Source organism: Euleptes europaea, chromosome 21 (genome assembly GCF_029931775.1).
Source record: "Euleptes europaea isolate rEulEur1 chromosome 21, rEulEur1.hap1, whole genome shotgun sequence".
In the NCBI taxonomy this organism is placed as follows: Eukaryota; Metazoa; Chordata; class Lepidosauria; order Squamata; family Sphaerodactylidae; genus Euleptes; species Euleptes europaea.
The window spans coordinates 3,119,867-3,139,090 of NC_079332.1; the positions used below are offsets into that span (position 1 = coordinate 3,119,867).

General features: G+C 45.0%; 1 protein-coding gene across 1 annotated transcript in view; it reads left to right on the top strand.

Moving 5' to 3' along the window:
• Nucleotides 1-14,462: 14,462 nt before the first annotated feature.
• The window catches only part of MRTFB (myocardin related transcription factor B), a 60,502-nt gene continuing 55,740 nt past the window's right edge, over nucleotides 14,463-19,224 (top strand). Inside the window, exons 1-2 of the mRNA XM_056866566.1 lie at nucleotides 14,463-14,506; nucleotides 16,627-16,793. Coding sequence (XP_056722544.1) covers nucleotides 14,463-14,506; nucleotides 16,627-16,793 — 211 coding nt within the window. The remainder of the gene's footprint in view (nucleotides 14,507-16,626; nucleotides 16,794-19,224) is intronic.

Sequence of the window (19,224 nt, forward strand, 5' to 3'; positions counted from 1 at the left end):
CCTGTGAATGAAAGTCCTCCAAAATGTCCTGTCTTTGACAGCCTTGCTCAGGTCTTGCAAATTGAGAGCTGTGGCTTCCTTTATTGAGTCAATCCATCTCTTGTTGGGTCTTCCTCTTTTCCTGCTGCCCTCAACTTTTCCTGGTATGACTATCTTTTTCAGTGACTCTTGTCGTCTCATGATGTGACCAAAAAACGACAGCCTCAGTTGAGTTATTTTAGCTTCTAGGGTCCGTTCAGGCTTGATTTGATCTAAAACCCACTGATTTGTTTTTTTTGGTGGTCCACGGTATCCGTAACCCTCTCCTCCAACACCACATTTCAAAGGAGTCTACTTTCTTCCTATCTGCTTTCTTCAATGCCCGGCTTTCACACCCATACATAGTAATAGGGAATACGATGGCTTGAATAAACTTGATCTTGGTGGCCAGTGACACATCCTTACATTTCAGGATCTTTTCTAGCTCCTTCATGGCCGCCCTTCCCAGTCTCAACCTCCTTCTGATTTCTTGGCGGCAGTCTCCCTTTTGGTGGAGGATGGAGCCAAGGAATAGAAAGTGTGTGTGTGTGTGTGTGTGTGGAAAATGGCCACCATGGCAATTGGCCTCTATGGCATTGAAGTCCCTCCCCAAACCCCACCCTCCTCAGGCTCCACCCCCCAAAATCTCCCACCAATAGCGAAGGGGGACCTGGTGTTGTGCCTAAAAAACCCCGTTACCCCAGGTATATCTGATCAAGGATAACACACTGGAGATCAGGAAGTACTTTTACAGCTTGCTCTATTTAATGGTACCAAGTTTAAACATACAAGCCGGGATCAAAATCTCTCCAGGCCAGAAGCAAGAGAGAAAAATCACACTTGCCGTTCTCCAAGCATCAAGCTTTATACATTTCTAACAATGGATTTCAATACGATACAATCCTGCTGTTCCCATGGATGTCATTCTTGGCAAGCAATTCTGCAAAAAGTAAGTTCTTGTGGTTGGGACGTGAAGGTCCCGTTTGCCTAGATAACAAACTAGCAGAGCAGAGGAAGCCGGCAGTGTTTTCGGGATGTTGCACATTGAGGAATGTTAGTGTGTGTGCTTTATGCAAACTGAGTGAATTGAAAGCAAGAGGAAAGAGAAAATATGGATAGAAATGACAGGGTCATTTGTCAATATAGTTTTGCTGCTGCAAGAATTGTAATAGCTAAAGTTTGGAAGCAAGTGAATAAAACATCAATACGTGACTGGAGAAATTACGGATGTATATGAGGATGGCCAAATTAACAGAATTCTAACATGGAAAAGATATGGAAGAATAAAAAAAAAAAACATGGGCAAAGGCCGTCACATATTGGGACAAACTGGCAAAAATGGATTGTACTAATTTAGTTAGTGAGTTACAGAAACTGGTTTTATTTTTATTCTTTAATTTTATTGTTAATAAAGTAATTTTTAAACTGTTTAGACCCTTCTTCGGAAGTCTGGTGACGGGTCACTTTTTAAGGTGGGCGGAGGGTCAAAAGGGTATTTTTTTGCATTTTGTAACTTTGCAATTTTGAATGTATTAACCAGATTATATAATCTGTACCCTTTTGTACTTTCTTTTTTCTTTTTATTTGTTTTTGATTTATGTGTTATGTTATAAAAATAAAAAGGAAAGAGAGAGGGGGGGTTGACACGCATTTATCTACACGGGTGTCATGTCTAAAAGGAGGATTCCTGCACCTGTTTATGTACACAGGGGAAGTTAATAGTGCCACAGGTAAAATACCTTTATTGTGGGCACTTCACTGGCAACCCTAGAAGTGTGTGTGTGTGTGTGTGTGTGTGTATAAAAGTATTTCACAATAAAGGTATTTCAATGCCTCTATGGCATTGAAGCCCCTCCCCTCCCCAAACCCCACCCTCCTCAGGCTCCGCCCCCCAATCTCCCACCAATAACAAAGGGTGTGTGTGTGTACTTTCTAGGGTTGCTAGGTCCCCCTTTGCTATTGATGGGAGATTTGGGGGGGCGAGGTTTGGGGAGGGGAGGGACTTCAGTGCCATAGAGGCCAATTGCCAGAGTGGCCATTTCCCCCAGGTGAACTGATCTCTATTGGCTGGAGATCAGTTGTAATAGCAGATCTCCACCTAGTACCTGGAGGGTGGCAACTGTAATACTTTCTATATGTGTGCGTGTATATATATATATACATACACACACACACATATATATATATAGAGAGAGAGATGGAAAAACACCAGTTTCAGAGTAGGGGCCTTTGTGAGTCAAGGCTCCCCTTCGTCAGACACCTACTTATTCTTTATTGTGGGCACTTCATATATAATGTGCGGATACCTCGTCCCCCCCCCCCAACAGTACTAGTGCCAAACGTTTAAATTTAATTTAATTGTTAATCGCCCAACTTCTGCCCTCTCCCCCGCCTTAAAAACAAAGGGCAGAGGGGGGGGGAAAGTACCCGGATGAAGGAGAGGCCGCACGGGCTGCTCTCCCAACACACCCTCCCCCCCAATATTCGAACGTGAGGCGAGAGTCGAGCGACGGTTTGCTGCGCGCGCAGCTCAACCGTCCCGGAGGGAGGGAGGGAGCGAGGGGGCGTGGCCGCGCGCCCGCACCTATTCCCTGGGACAGCCCGAAGCAAGGGGGCTGGCGTGCGCGCGCGCGCACACGCCCTGCGTCCCGTTCCCATGCCTGATCTCACCCTGCCGCGGCAAAGTCTCGGCGCCAACCCTCGCGAGAGGACATGTCCGCGTTAAAGGCGGCGAGAGAGGGTGAGTGAGGGGAGGACTTTTTTGGGGGGGAGGGGTGGAAACGCTGTTTTAGGCGAGGGGTGTGTGTGTGGGGGGGGGGTTCGCTTCGGGCCCACCCCCCCGCCGTTTGGCCCTTTCCCCCCAGCCCCGGGAATAGAGCGGAGAAGGGCTTCGCCCGCCGCGCCTCCAGCAGCGCCTCTGGGTTGGTCCGAGCGGCAAACGGCGGATTATTGCCTCAGGGTCCTCGGGGGGGCGGGGCTTCCTAGAGGGAATCAGTCCCCGCCAGGCTCCTCCCCCCCAGAGGTGGCTGCGTTCCAAGCTGAATGCAAAAGTCCCGGATGGGGGGGCGACTGGAAGGCCGGCAAGCATTTAGTTGCAATGGGTCTTGTGGACATAAACACATGCATGAAGCTGCCTTCTACTGAATCAGACCCCCCCCCTTAGTCCATCAAAATTAATATTGGCAGCGGGTCTCCAGGGTCTCAGGCACAGAGGTCTTTCCCATCACCTCTGTGCCTGGTCCCTTTAGAGTAGGTTCTTTAAAGTTCATGTAAAACATCTTATTGCTGTTCGTGCCTGGTCCCTTTAGCTGGAGATGGCGGGGATTGAACCTGGGACCCTTCTGCATGCCACGCCAGACCCCAAAGATGAACACACATGAACATATGAAGCTGCCTTCTACTGAATCAGACCCCCCCCCCGATCCATCAAAATCAATATTGGCAGCGGGTCTCCAGGGTCTCAGGCACAGAGGTCTTTCCCATCACCTCCGTGCCTGGTCCCTTTAGCTGGAGATGCCGGGGATTGAACCTGGGACCCTTCTGCATGCCATGCCAGACCCCAAAGACGAACACACATGAACACATGGAGCTGCCTTCTACTGAACCAGACCCTCGGTCCACCAAAGTCAGTATCGTCTACTCAGACCGGCAGCGGCTCTCCAGGGTCTCAGGCACAGAGGTCTTTCCCATCACCTCCGTGCCTGGTCCCTTTTAACTGGAGATGCCGGGGACTGAACCTGGGACCCTTCTGCATGCCAAGCAGAGGCTCTGCCACTGAGCCGCGGCCCCTCTCCATGGCTTTCCAGGGTCTCAGGGAGAGGTCTTTCACATCACCTACTTGCCTGGTCCCTTTTAACTGGAGATGCTGAGGAACCTGGGAACTTCTGCACGCCAAGCAGAGGCTCTACCACTGAGCCACAGTCCCTCATAGTTCATTTTCAAGGTGCTCCTGGATGTGTATTTGCCCTTGGCATGGAGCCACCCGCTCTGGGGAGGAGCCTGGCGCAGGGGACCGCCTTTTTAAGAAGTGCATTGTCATAAGTGTGGGGTAGTCTGGATGGCCCTAGCTAGCCTGATCTTGTCAGGTCTCGGAAGCTAAGCAGGAAGCAAGCAAGTGGGAGCATTAAAACAGCAAGTGTCTGATTTCTTAGCATACACTTGCATACACAAAGGCAGGTCGATTTGCATAAGTGAAGCTTCAGGTGGAACATGCTGGCAAGATGGTTCTGATCCTTTGTGTGTGTGTAAAGTCGCAGCCGACTTATGGAGACCCTTTTTTGGGGGGTTTTCATGGCAAGAGACTAACAGAAGTGGTTTGCCAGTGCCTTCCTCTGCACTGCAACCCTGGTATTCCTCGGTGGTCTCCCATTCAAATACTAACCAGGGCTGACCCTGCTTAGCTTCTGAGATCTGACGAGATCAGGCTAGCCTGGGCCATCCAGGTCAGGGCTCTGATCCTTTGCTGTTGATGAAATCCCTAAGGATCAGGCATGATAGTTCTCTCTTTGTCCTCTCTCTCTTTGTCCTCTCAGATGCTCGTACACTATTTTACAGGAGCGAGATTTCTCCCCGCTCCCATTTGACCCAGCTTTTAGCAGATCAAGCCAGATCATTTTGAAGTGCAGAAAGCTGTCCCAGGCTTTCATCTTGGCTTGTTTGACATGGATCCTTCCTATGTAACTTTTTTATAGTTAAGTGACCTAGCAGGAAGCAGGATACTGCACCTAGTTTTATGACTTGATCAAAATGCTGGTGTTTAAACTGCTTAATGTGTCAGGTTGATTCATACAAGGGTGACTATCTCTTGACAACTGCACATACCTATTTTACTGTACTGAACAGAAACATTTTAAGCCATGAATCGTTTCATTCAAGTTTATGGGATATAATTGTCTCCAGAGCTATGGCTTTTTCTCAGTAATGCAAGCAATTCAGTTCTGTTACAGTATTCTCCAATAATGATTAGTGTATGTTCTTTAAAGTTCATGTAAAACATCTTATTGCTGTTCTTACTTGCCTGTTTCATGCAGAATGTGTTTCCTAATTCTTTCTTTAATAGGGCAGTTAGTTTAGAGAGCTCTGCTGCACCTTAGTTTGACATTCCCCGGGGTATCTTTTAAACGTTGAATTCAAAGAGAGCTTTATTTGAGGGTAATTCGATTCTACATGTTTGCTGAAGTCAGAAGACTAAGTTTATAGTGTAATTTTTATTGCAATGCTGAATGTTGATTCGGGTTCAACTTGTGCATATTTATATCGAACCTCATGTGTAGGAGTGTTAGTAATGCTGGGATTTTCAGTCTGTGGTTGACTTGACTACTTTTGTCAATCAACTTTTGAGTGACTATTTTTGTCAGTCAGATTAAGAATTTTGGATTTCCTATTGAACTGAGTGTTGATCTTGGGAGGCCTTCACATTCCTGTTCATGAGCTGAACATCTAATCCTTCCTGGGAACTGCTCTGCATTATAGAGGGACACCCTTCTCTCTCATTGGTTTGGTGTGTAGGGGGAACCTTGTGCCCTAGTTGCCTAAGACCATATCGCTACTTGGTGTTATTCATGTCATTTATTTCTTAGTTGCTTTTCAACTGAAAAATCTCTCAAAGTCTTGGGTGGGATGACCCTTTGCTTTTTTGCAGGGACAACCGCTGAATAGGCAAGAAATTCCTGTGTGCTCCAAATAGTGTTATAATATTTGCATGACGTGTCTGATTTTATGGACACTGAAACAAGGGCTATAACACAATGGTCCACTGGTTTTTTAACTTTTATTTGTATATATGAGCATTACACAGATGTGAGGTGCCTAATACTTTCAACACTGTGCCTAGTTCTGGGTATATTTACATTGATAGTAATGAGAATACTAAATAGCTAGAGTACCTCCGTCACTTGACTCTAACCAGTTACTGTCCCTGGATGACCCCATATTTGCTTTCTAGTCTTCTAGGAATCCTGTATATCTTTTGAGGCTTAGGTTTGCAACCAGTATACATTTTGTATATTGTAGAAGTAATTTGACAGAGAGCTGCTCTGCGACAGAAAGCGTTTCTCAGTCCATAGTGTGTACAGACTCTTTCCTCTTTATTTTCCTTGCGTCCTTGTGCAAAAGTTTATAACTCCACGTCCAACTGTTTGAAATTGACCTTGGGGGGGAATGTTAACGTTTCTTGACGTGGAATGTAAACTGGAAAGAAAAACTTGGTTGGTTGCATTTGTGGTCCCAATACTTCTAATGCTTGCACTGGAGGAAAGCTTAGTGGAATGCACCTGTGGGACCCAGTCCCAAATTCTGCATTCTCATTGGCCCAACAGTTCTCAAAGCAAAAGCTTGGTATTATTTCAAGATTTACCCCTGACTTGGGCTTCACGTTTATAATGGAGATCTTTGAAACATCCCTTGAGAGTCAGCACAGTGTAGTGCTTAAAGTGCTTGGACTAGGCTCTGGGAGGTCCAGGCTTGAATCCCCATTTGGGCTCTGGAAGCTTGCTGGGTGACCTTGGGCCAGTCCCACACTCAGCCTAACCTACTTCGCAAGGTTCTTGAGAGGGTAAAACAGGGGAGAGGAGAATGATGTAAGCTGCTTTGGGTCCCCGTTGGGGTGAAAGGCGGGATATAAATAAAGTTTTTTAAAAAATTCTTGCCTCAAGGGTATTGCAAATGGGACCCCCCCCCGAAGAAACAGGAACTTATGAGCAAGGAAAATGAGAATGTGGAAATGCCCAATGATGTTGTGTACAGTTGATGCAGTATTCATCTCTCACATACATGCAACTACTCATTTAGCCAAATGATGAATGGTGTTCTTCACAAATGCTGTTGAATGTGCTCTTCTGATGAGCCGTGGTCTCTCTAAATCAATTTAATCTTCCTTGGTTAGCTGAAACAAGGAAAGCTGGGGCACCTCCAGCTGCACAAATCAGATTCCTGCATCAGGAGCTAGGATTGTGAAGTCTTTATGTGTGTATTAAATGCATTTTGAGGTAACTTCAGAAGACTTTTGTGTGATTGCATTTTTCAGGTTCTCCGTGGGCCTTTTGATTGAAAGGTGACACAATTTTGAGTGGTTTGTTACTGAGGTAAGTGAAAGTTTTGATGACCTCATGGCTTCATACTGTTCATATCTTCTTTCCAAACGGATTCTAAGGGATGATCTCTGGGAGCTAGCAAATCTACCCGCTTTCTTCAAGGTACTCTTAAAGTGCAAACCTAACTGTGGTTGTCAGGGATCAATCAGATTCTCTTGCCTCACCCAGACAGATCTTAGGAAAACACATCAGTTAGGTCCCCTCATCCAAGATAGTTAAATTGTGGAACTCCCTGCCCCAGGATGTGGTGATGGCTGCCAACCTGGAAGGCTTTAAGAGGGGAGTAGACATGTTCATGGAGGAGAGGGGTATTCATGGCTACTAGTCAAAATGGATACTAGTCATGATGCATGCCTATTCTCTCCAGAATCAGAGGAGCATGCTGAATATATTAGGTGCGGTGGAACACAGGCAGGACAATGCTGCTACAGTTGTCTTGTTTATGGGCTTCTTAGAGGCACCTGGTTGGCCACTGTGTGAACAGACTGCTGGACTTGATAGGCCTTGGTCTGATCCAATAGGGCCTTTCTTTTGTTCTTAAGATAAGTTCCAGGACATTGGTTGTGTTATTAGTTGCTAACCTGTTACTGCAGAGCAGTAGCCATAGGTTCAGAAGGCAGACTGTGGAACTTCATTCCCACAGCTAACTTCACTGTTCTAGCCCCACTTCTTCACTGCAGGAGGAATATTAAACCTTTTCCTCACATCATTTCCCTTGCTGGAATCTCCCCTTCCATATAGTGTCTGTCTCACCACCACCACCCCTGTAGCTAGTAGAGGCTACAGAGGCAATTTGGATGGGGAAAATGGCTTTGAGGGAAAGGGTTAACTCTTCTCCCACCCAGTGTGTGATCCCAGTCCGGTTAAGGCTCCTCCATGAATGGTCTGAAGTTTTTGTTTTTTGTAAAGGCTAGAGATTGTGTCATAGAACTTTTGTGTAATGTGTGGTTTGACCGTATGACTTTTTCCCCCCATAGTGGAATTGTGTAAGGTAGATAAGCAAACGATGAAAAGAATTGTTAAATATATAGAAGTCCTGTCGCCCCCTTAAAAACGTTTGAGATAAAATATTTGCAGTTGTTGTCAAGGCTCCATTGTTACCATAGACACAGTTCTACAAGAACTAGATTTGCTTAATGCTTCATAGAGAACCATATTTTTCCCTTTCAGTGCCATACACTTTTTAAAAAGGGGGGGCATTGACACATTTCAGCCTAAAGAAGCTTCCGCACACTGCCCTCATCCGGGCCACATCAATTAGTTAATTATTATCACAGAAACCATGAAGCTGCTTACTTCCATACGGCTTTGTACCTTTTCTGTAGTGTAGTGGTTAAGAGCGGTGGTTTAGAGTGGTGGAATCTGATCTGGAGAACCGGCTTTGATTCCCTGCTCTTCCACATGAGCTGCGGAGGCTAATCTGGTGAACTGGATTTGTTTCCCCACTCCTACATATGAAGCCAGCTGGATGACCTTGGGCTAGTCACAGCTCTCAGCCCCACCTACCTCACAGAGTGTCTGTTGTGGGGAAGGGAAGGTGATTGTAAGCCAGTTTGAGTCTCCCTTAAGTGGTAGAGAAAGTTGGCATATAAAAACCAACTCTTCTTCTTTTCTACCCAAATTTGAGAGGTGTGTGGGAGAACACATCCCTCCACTTTAAATCCCTATCTAGTTCTGCTTGGTGCAACAGATCAATAAAATGAAATACATCGGTTGATAGGTAACACAATGCAAGAAAAAGAAAGCTTGCAGCAGAAAAATCAGATGAATATTTTAGTAGTTATTAATAATAATAAATTTATTGCAGTCGTAGACTGAAAATGTCAAGGTACAAATTCTGTGCTACAAATCTAACAGCCTAAAACCTTATGTTCTCAAAAATTACTAGCAAAATAGATAAAATTCAATATAAAACAATATAAAGCATAGATCTGTAGTTAATATGATTCTTTCTCATTACCAGCAACCCTTTTCTTGTTTCGAGCTTTGACCACAGAAGCACAAAATTTGGCCACTTGTTTCAAAATAATGGGATCTTCATCAATTTAATAGCTTTTCCAACTGTCCCCACTCTGGGCATTCCAGGAGTTTAGCTAGTAGAGGAGAAATCAGCTTAGCTCTCAATCCACTGTAGTACGGACATCAGGAAAAAAATGTACCATTGTCTCCACCTCACGCATTGTACATGGGCAGAGTCTCTCTTATGTTTGGAGTTTTTAATATTTGCCTTCAAGTACAGCTGAGGTTTACTAGGCATTGAAAAGCCCACATTATGTTGCATGTCCCCCCTCTTAGAGGGGGGACAAGAAAAAAAAAAGATTCAAGAGAAACGTATATTCTAATTGCTAAATGTTTTTGGTTGACCAGCATGCCGAATTGCTATTTTTGAATTGCAGTTGCCAGAATCACAATAAGCAACGCAAGTGGGTTTCCATGGAAGCTAATTCTTAGGTTTGCATCTGTTGCAGACTGAAAGTAATTGCAGTCTTATAAACCATAGCGCTAAAAATGTGGGGGAAGCATGTTCTATCGGTATTAAAGAATTAATCATTCCTTGCTGGTGAAGCGGGTTACTTACTTGTGTGCGTTAGGTGGCAAAGTAGGGAGGGAGAGCAGGGCCAAAGTGGGTCTTGGCAGATGGGCTTTTTTTTTTTTTTTAAAGGTTCTTTGGTCTGTTCTATCAGAATTAATTTTATTTTTCGTGGAAGTTCCGGTACAGGATAGACATTCTCAAAAGAAGCAGCTGGAAAAAGTAGGCGAGTCCACCCAGAGGAAACAAACCTGGATTTCCTTCCTCCTTAGTCTGAATCTAACACTTTCCTTGCTTTGTTTGGTTCAAGGGCTTGCCTGACATGAATAAACAGAATAGCACCTGGGGTTTGGTCATAAGTGGAAAGACCTTCATGGTTAAATATATCAATGAAATCATAAATAAAGTTCATTGGTTCTTGTAGGTTATCCGGGCTGTGTAACCGTGGTCTTGGTATTTTCTTTCCTGACGTTTCACCAGCAGCTGTGGCAGGCATCTTCAGAGGAGTAACACTGAAGGACAGTGTCTCTCAGTGTCAAGTGTGTAGGAAGAGTAATATATAGTCAGAAAAGGGTTGGGTTGAGCTGAATCATTGTCCTGCAAAAAGTATCAAAGGTAATGTGCTAATCATTGTCCTGTAAGTATCAAGAAAAATCAGAAAACTCAGGAAAAACAGTCTCCCATAGGAAAGGTATTCTTGCCATTTATTAAAAAAGTCACTGATAGGATGGAGAAACTTTTGAAAAAACATAACCTACAAACAGTGTTTAAACCCACCAAGAAAATACAACAGATGCTACGATCAGCAAAAGACAAAAGAGACCCCCTCACCTCTTCAGGAGTATATCGTATACCTTGCAGCTGTGGACAAGTTTACATCGGGACAACAAAACGCAGCATACAAACAAGGATAAAAGAACATGAAAGATACTGCAGACTTGGCCAACCTGAGAAATCAGCAGTGGCTGAACATGGACTGACACAAACAGGACACAGGGTCTTATTCCAAGACACTGAAAGACTGGACAATTCTACCAACTATTTTGTCAGATTGCACAGAGAAGCCATTGAAATTCATAAACATCAGCACAACTTTAACAGAAAAGAAGAGAGTTTAAGAATGAATAAGGCTTGGCTTCCTGTCCTGAAAACTTCCAAACTAACAAAGACTACAGTCCACAATAGCCATGCAGATGAGCTTTGGATTTCACACATTAACAGATCACTTCAGGATACAATGGTTCCATATTAACATACCACACCCCCATCATTATCTTGATACTTACAGGACAATGATTAGCACATTACCTTTGATACTTTTTGCAGGACAATGATTCAGCTCAACCCAACCCCTTTCTGACTATATATTACTCTTCCTACACACTTGACACTGAGAGACACTGTCCTTCAGTGTTACTCCTCTGAAGATGCCTGCCACAGCTGCTGGCGAAACGTCAGGAAAGAAAATACCAAGACCACGGTTACACAGCCCAGATAACCTACAAGAACCAATGAACTCTGACCGTGAAAGCCTTCGACAATATAAATAAAGTTAACCGTTTATTAAATGCTTCAGTAAATGTCCACCAGCATTAAGAAAATGTAGGAATATTGATGGCGGTGATTGTCAGTTAGGGCAATAGGAGGCAATCTAAAATTCTTAGTGTTACCCAAAACTTTCTGGGGGCACAGGGGATTTTAGGCAGTGCCTTCTGTCCTCTTGCGGTTTCTTTTGATATCCAGCAGATGAGAACTGCTTTATTCAACTCCCCTTCCCTGAGAATAACATCCAGGCACATAGCAAATAGTAATCCCGTAATGTTCAGGAGCTGGCTAATGTCATCACAAGGGTCTCACTGAACGCCTGGAATTTTTGGGTTGTATGAATGGGTCATAAATAGACCTAGATAAAATTGCCTTGTGCAGAGTGCTTTTTTGTGTCATAACTGTCTACTTGTGGCTTTGTGCGTGTTGGGCATCCAGTGCTAATGTTGCATGCATGGTGGGCAGACATTATTGTGCACCCTGATACTGCAACCCTATGCAGTTATTCCAGTCTCAGCTCATTGATTTGATTGCGCTTCGACTGAAGCAGCCCTGACCTGGACAGCCCCTGTGAGGTAGGTGGGGCTGAGAGAGCTGTGACTAGCCCAAGGTCACCCAGCTGGCTTTGTGTGTAGGAGTGGGGAAAGAAATCCAGTTCACCAGATTAGCCTCCACCGCTCATGTGGAGGAGTGGGGAACCAAACTCGATTGTCCAGATCGGACTCCACCGCTCCAAACCACCGCTCTTAACCACTACACCACGCTGCTGCGTTTAATTGCTGAGTGCTTGGTTTCTCTGAAATATGGGCTTGCTGCTAAATGTGTTGTGGAGGGCACATTTTGGAGTTTGATCTCCTAGCCCTCCCGTTTTTCACAGTCACTTAGCCCAGTTGTTAAACTCTGCTTGCCACTGGGTACTGATTTCCAAAAAAAGAGTCGTACATGTTTTCCCTAACGTTGCCCGTGTTTACAACATTGATTCCCCTTTGATGATCATATTTCTTTTAAGATTTAATGTAACCATGGTGATGAGAATTGGGAACAACAGAAACTGTTGCTAGATGTTATACCTTCATCCTTTTGTTTGCAGATTTCAATAAGTAAACCTTTTTTGCTTAAAATAACAAATATAATAGAAAACTCAAATAAAAACACACGTGCATATAGCTAGACATTAAAACCACCCCTTCCCCTGGAAATATAGGTTTATGAAGATACTTTCTTGGGAGTCCTAAAATGCATGTTGCAAGGTGTTGTTATTTTTTTTAACTTGCCTTGTTTAACTGTTCTAATATTTTTGCCTATTGTTTCATTACAAATGGAGGAAAACGTAAAACAGAGCCTTAACAGGCTCTTGACTCGAAAGTGCATTAATTTGCAAGTCCCATTGGTTTTAGTGGAATTTCGTTCTCTGCAAGTTAATTCCATCAAAAGGAGTTGGCTTTATTGGTGGGAATGGCACTGATGCCACGAAGATGGCAGTTTGCATTTCTGTAAGATTTTTTTAAATAGGAATTCTGCTTTGAAAAGACTCTCCTAATGATGCACCTATTCTAATGAGCGTGTGGGAGCTTGGAGCAGCTAATGTCATAAAATGGAATGGGAGTATGACAAGCTATGCTCTCTAAAAGCTAATTATTAAGCAGTGAGTAACTGCACATGATGGTAAATTTAATTAGATCTGAACACTGCTCCTCACATTACTTTTCTCTGTGCGTAGGTCTGGTTAGCCAAACTCGTGTCTGAGCCATGCATCGAGAAAGAGGAATAAACAATTCTAAAATTTCCTCTTCTTCTCTGCCACATGCAACGACACGGAGTATCTAAATTCATCAAATATAAACAAACAAAACTTGTCTCTCACAATATAGTCTTATCGCAGAATTCGGTTGCGTTCTGCAGGCAGAGGAATTAATCCCTTCATGATGAGTTCGAGAAGAGAAGATTCCAAGGTGTAATTTCTACTCGCTTTCTCTTCCTTCACTTGTGGAACAGCACCAATAGTGTGTACCCAAAAAATCTGTTTGTGTAAAGAGGTTTTTTCTTACTAGGAATTTCTTCATCTTTGCCAGATTTCTTTTGCAGCTGCCCCACACTTTTAGAAAACGCTCATGGAGATTTATTTTCTTAGATTATTGTAATTTTAAAAAATGAATTAATAACACTGGGCACAGTCAAGCCAAAGGTGTAGCGGTTAAGAGCGGTGGTTTGGAGCGGTGGATTTTGATCTGAGAACTGGGTTTGGTTCCCCGCTCCTCCACATGAGCGGTGGAGGCTAATCTGGTGAACTGGATTTGTGTCCCCACTCCTCCACATCAAGCCAGCTCTGTGACCTTGGGCCAGTCACACTCTCAGCCCCACCCACCTCACAGGGTGTCTGTTGTGGGGAGGGGAAGGGAAGGTGATTGTAAGCTGGTTTGAGTCACCCTTAAGTGGTAGAGAAAGTCAGCATATAAAAACCAACTCTTCTATTTTTCTTCTCCTATCACCAATCTAATCATTGCTTTTTGGAGGTAGGGATTTGAAGGGGGGGAACCTTATTCCGATGCATGTACTGGTTAGATTTAGCAAATGGGAGAAGCCTGGGTACAGGTGAATGAACAATAAGACATCTAAAGTTGCTGGTGAGCTTTTTTGGCCTATGCATTCCATTCTCTCTTCTTATGCAACACTAAAAGCTGTATTCTAGAAGAGCAACCATGTTAGACCTTGAGGAAATGCAAGACCTTATTGCTATTTTTTTAAAGTGGGTATCTGCACTCAGAAAAGATGCAGAAGTTTTATTTTGACTGTTAACGTGGCAGTTATGTGCAGGGTGCCCTAACGTGGTACCCATGGGTTGACACCTTTTCTAGTGCCTGGCAAGTGTTTTTAGGAAGTGGGGTGGGGCCAGGCGGGGCTTTTGCCCAGCAAGTCTGTTGGAGAATTGATTGGTTGTGCAGACCTTTTTAAAGCGTTGCTTTGATAGCAGCCGCCACCCCAGCACAAGGATCTGCGCTGTGTTACTGAAGTTAAGACCTTATAAGTAGAGTGTAGCTGCTGGTGGAAAGACCGGAAAGGGTAGCTACAGACTCACGCTTTTTCATACATTTGTAACATTCTCCTTATCGTTTGTGCTGACAACCGTATTCCTTCAGGGTGAAACGGTTCACCGTCGGGGTTGTGTGGTTGTTATGGATGAAGCGGCAGGTGACCCACGATCCACCCGGGGCTCCTTTTAGGCTGCTCCATCAGAAGGTGGGAAGTCGACATAAAAACGAGTCTTCTCTGTTCAAAGAATGATCACGACGTGGATCGTGGCCATGATAATGATGAACATTGGGTGGGCCGGTGGACGAGCAAGTGGCCTTGCAGGAGCCTTGGAGCTGTGCTCCTCCTTACCTCTGGGCTCCAAATTGCCTACTCTTCCTCCCAGTGAATACTTGGTAGTGGGTATTGAATAGTACTGGTACTCATGGGTGACCTAGCCAAGAGCAGAAAGAACATTTTGTCTGTAGAGTTAGAAGGTAAGCAACATTGAAAAGGGGAAAGAAGCTTCGGGAGAGGAGATGAGTCATAAACAAAGAGAAAGGCTTTGCAAATGATACACCCACGGAATCTATCATAGGCAGCATTTCACTTTACCTCTGATCAGTGCGGGTTTTGTGCAGTTACATAAGAATCTGAGAAGCCCCCCCCCCTTCTTCATTCGATGGGAGGTTATGAAAGAGAGTGTACTTCACTATGGGCATCAAAAAGCCTTAGTAAATTAGCAAGTTGGCGGTATGGGCGGCAGCTAATTTTTGATAGTTGGGCAGCAGTTATGATGCAAAGGTGTGGTTCTAAATCGAGAGCGGTATAGAGTCAAGGTTTGGAAAAACACATTTTATTTTGGTCCCCCCCCCCACCCCGTAAGTATGAAAAGCATCCTCCCCCCCCTTTTCCATCTGATTTTGAGGAGCCCCTCAAAACAGCATGAAAGGGTTCCTCCGTTGTGGCAGGGATGGGGAAAAGATGTTTCCCCATTTCCGAGGCAGCAGGGCCAAGGTGTTGATTAAACTGCCGCAAGATAGTCAACATTGGCCAGGTTGGCAGCAAGAACGGTTCATGAGATTGACTTCCTTCGCCCTGAGTGATTAGCTGTGGGGTGGCATGGCCACTTTACGTCCAGGTTGCCTAAGATTGTGTAGGAAGGAAGCTCTGCAAATGACACTGAAGCAGCAGCAGGTCAGAGCTGCAAGCCGGTACAACAACAACAACCCCCCCCCACACACATACAAACACAAAATGTCACACAGGTAGGATTCTTCTCGGGGAAATTTTCATCCCCCTCAATAGCATCGTTTTTGCGCCCCCCTCCCCAAAGTTCTCAGAGGGATATTTTATATCTCCTGCCTGAATAATATGCTGTGCTGTATATCTTGCTTTGGCTAAGCTTGTGGAAGTTCTGCTTTAGGCAAGATTTGGAACAGCCTAATATTCACAAAATCTTGTTGTTTGGTCAGAAACTGTGGAGTGACTCATATCTCAAGTGGCCCTTTTCCCAAAGCCACCTCCTTTCAATAGACTTTATCTGTTGCTCTTTGCTTCCACGTTACTAGCGCACTGCCAGTTTGTTTTAATTAGTAAAATGTAGCCAAGGCCAAGAACTTCATGTTCTGTCAAGATTGAACTGTCCACATTATGTTCGTAGGAGGTCCTCCCACCGGATTGTGGAGGAGGCACGCCGGCAGAGCTGTTTCAGAAGAAAAATGGCAGTATGGACGCCCAGTAGATAAACAAGGTGTCATTCATCCCCCAGCTGGTGATTAATGGCAAAGTGATACAGCCTATTTTCAGTGGAAATAGGAAGCCCTGTGCATGTTACTGGCCATTGTATTCCTTGTATAAACGGCACAGACAACTGTACGTAAAGAAATGTAGTCATCACGAGCATGACAGCCTGCCACATTTAATAGCCGTCCTCTGTTTCAGGTGACAACTGTCTCATAAACAGGGAAATATATGGGAAACTTACAACTCCTTTTGTAGCTTGTATTGGGCCCCGTGGCGCAGAGTCCCGTGACGCAGAGTGGTAAGCTGCAGTCCTGCAGTCCAAGCTCTGCTCACGACCTGAGTTCGATCCCGACAGAAGTTGGTTTCAGGCAGGTGGCTCGAGGTCGGCTCGGCCTTCCGTTCTTCCGAGGTCGGTCAAATGAGTACCCAGCTTGCTGGGGATAAAGGGAAGACGACTGGGGAAGGCATTGGCAAACCACCCCATAAACAAAGTCTGCCTAGTAAACGTCGAAATGTGACGTCACCCCATGGGTCAGGAACAACCCAGTGCTTGCACAAGGGACCTTTACCTTTATTACATTGGTCAGAAATTGTTGACTAATGGAATGCGACATTGGTAGGGGTTTTTTTATTAGTGTTTTCAGATTTTTTCCTGACTAAACAGCCCTCTACTCTTACTATCTCCAGCTGCTTGAACACAATGGAACGCTTGGGGCCAGCGGACTCAGAAGATGATTCGGGATCATTGCCACGCCTTGCCCCTAGTCCCCACAGCGAAGCGGTTGCTCACGAACTCCAGGAACTCTCCTTGCAACCCATCCAGTGCTTGCCTCCCCTTAACGAAAGGAAGAACGGTGAGTGCGGGACCGAGCCTCGATCCGTGTCTCGATCGGATTGTTGATTTTTAGGTAGCGCTTGCTTTCAGTTGCCTTCTTTTTATGCTAGCCTAAAGTAAGGTAGGATCCAGTGAGCTGTGACCAGGGAAGGTTCATGGAACAGATGTCTCCCCACACCCCCTGCAGTTTCTGTGCCCCTCCAGAAAAGCTCTCTTAGAGCGTTGAGGGCTCTCCAGAACCTAGCGGGAAGCAGTGTTGGCGGGCGAGCTGCAATTCAAGAGGAAATTGGCGGAAATCAGCCACTTTCCCTTTAACAAAAGCTCTTCCTTGAATAGCTGTTGATGCCCACTTCTTGCTGCAGCCACCCTCCCCGCCATGTTGCATCTAACTCTGTTTCTGAGGGTTCCCCTCATCCTGTGGGACAGCTGATTGGGAGGAGCACAGGGTTTGCAGAAGAAAGGTGAGAGACCCATTCCATTGACTTGTTCATTGGTTCCAACCCGAGGTGAATTCCTGAACCTCACCCAAGGACATTGCAGAAACCACAATATACGCTATCTTAAATACAATTGTGCCTTTGCCTGTTTGTTATGCCAGGTGACGGACCTTCCCAGTGCTAATATAATGTAACTTGTATATCTCCTGACGAACTTCTAAAGTCCCCCCAGAACTACGAACCGCCAGTTTTGGAAGGATCAGTTATACTTCGAGAATGTAGTGAACATTATTCAGTGCCATTTCTGTGGTTTCTTTTGGACAGAAGACAAGGGATTTTAATCAGGGCATGTCTGGCTTGCACATGGACTTGTTTCAGTTTGTTGTGGTCTCCGTTCTTTGTTTGGCAAGGCTACGCGTTTGTATGTGATCATCTGCTCTCTCTGCCTCCAGAAATGTTTCCAATAGTGACTTACCAATGGATTGTTGCAGAACATCTGGGCTTACCTTTGAGAAGTGCCGCTATAAGTTCCTGAGCAAAACTTGCGCAGTCCTCGTAGTAATTGTATTTGCTGCTTTTTCGTGGTTTCTTTGTTGCCACAAAGGATAAATTGTTGGGGATAAATGTGCATAAAATTGGAAAGGAGCAGTTAAAAGAAAAGAGGACCTCACCTTCTGCAGCAGAGGAAGCAAGCAAGAATGGCATTGTCGATTATTGTCATGCAGACTACTGAGGTGTAAACGGGAAAGCCTCTCTGATCCAGTGCAGATTTTGTCCCCGCATTCTTATCATACCCCTGCTGATTTCCATGTCTCTATTTAACCAGAAAAAAAATGTTGTAATTTAAACAGTGTAGTGCTTCAGGATTTCAAGCTTTGATTCGAGGAGAGAGAAATACTTCACTTGAAGATATCTGTCCTCTATAGGGAAGGGGAGCAGTGACTGCAGAAGAAGATCCAAATGGTGCATGCCATAGAAAGCTGTGCACTGGGGATAGACAGCCTCATCATTCTGATGGTTACCTGACTGACGCTCGCTGTTCCTATTCTCCGGATCACAACCATCACCTGGTTTTTCTCTGGGAGGCAACTTGTGAACCAGCAGGCTACATGAGTGCAGCCTCCTCCAGGTTGCAATCTTGAGTGGCTGGACTATGAAGGCAGGAAGCTGAGCGTAGTGGTGTAGTGGTTAAGAGCGGTGGAGTCTGATCTGGAGAACCGGGTTTGATTCCCTACTCCTCCACATGAGCAGTGAGGGCTAATCTGGTGTACTGGATTTGTTTCCCCACTCCTCCACATGAAGCCAGCTGGGTGACCTTGGGCAAGTCACACACTCTCAGCCTCACCCACCTCACAGGGTGTCTGTGGTGGGGAGGGGAAGGGAAAGTGATTGTAAGCCGGTTTGAGTCTGGCAGAGAAAGTTGGCATATAAAAGCCAACTCTTCTTCTTCTAATCATGGTTAGAGACCCAACTATAGCAGTTCTGTCGTGCTGGGCCCTCTTCAGCCTGTGCCCAGGTCTCTGATTTTGTGCAGAAAGTACCAGCAAGCCATTTAGATCTTGGGGGCAGACGCTTGGGATTTTACATTACCTGACTGGCATCCCATTCTGAATGGGCTGGATTTCTTCCAAGACTGTTTTCACCCTAGATTCTGGGCAGGCTTTCCGTCGCAACTCTGTTTTACCGTCTGATTTGGGTTAGTCGCTCTCTGCTTGTTGTGACTTGATCCTCCAGTTCATATCGGGAACAACGTTCGTCAACATAGGAGCGAGCGGTTGGAAAGAAAATGCCTTGTGAATGTGTCTGTCCACAGCGTGTTATTTTGTTTGATTTCCTGCAAGTCAAATGGGGAGATTCCAGATTTTTGTTTTTTTAATAAAGCTGCTTTGTATATTTGGTTCCCCAGTTCCTTTATTAGCTCTCCCTTTTCCTGGAGGATCTGCTCTGACAAGAATCCTCCTTGCGACTTACCATGACTTTGGCAGCAGCCGTTACTCTCTCCCAGCAGTCGTA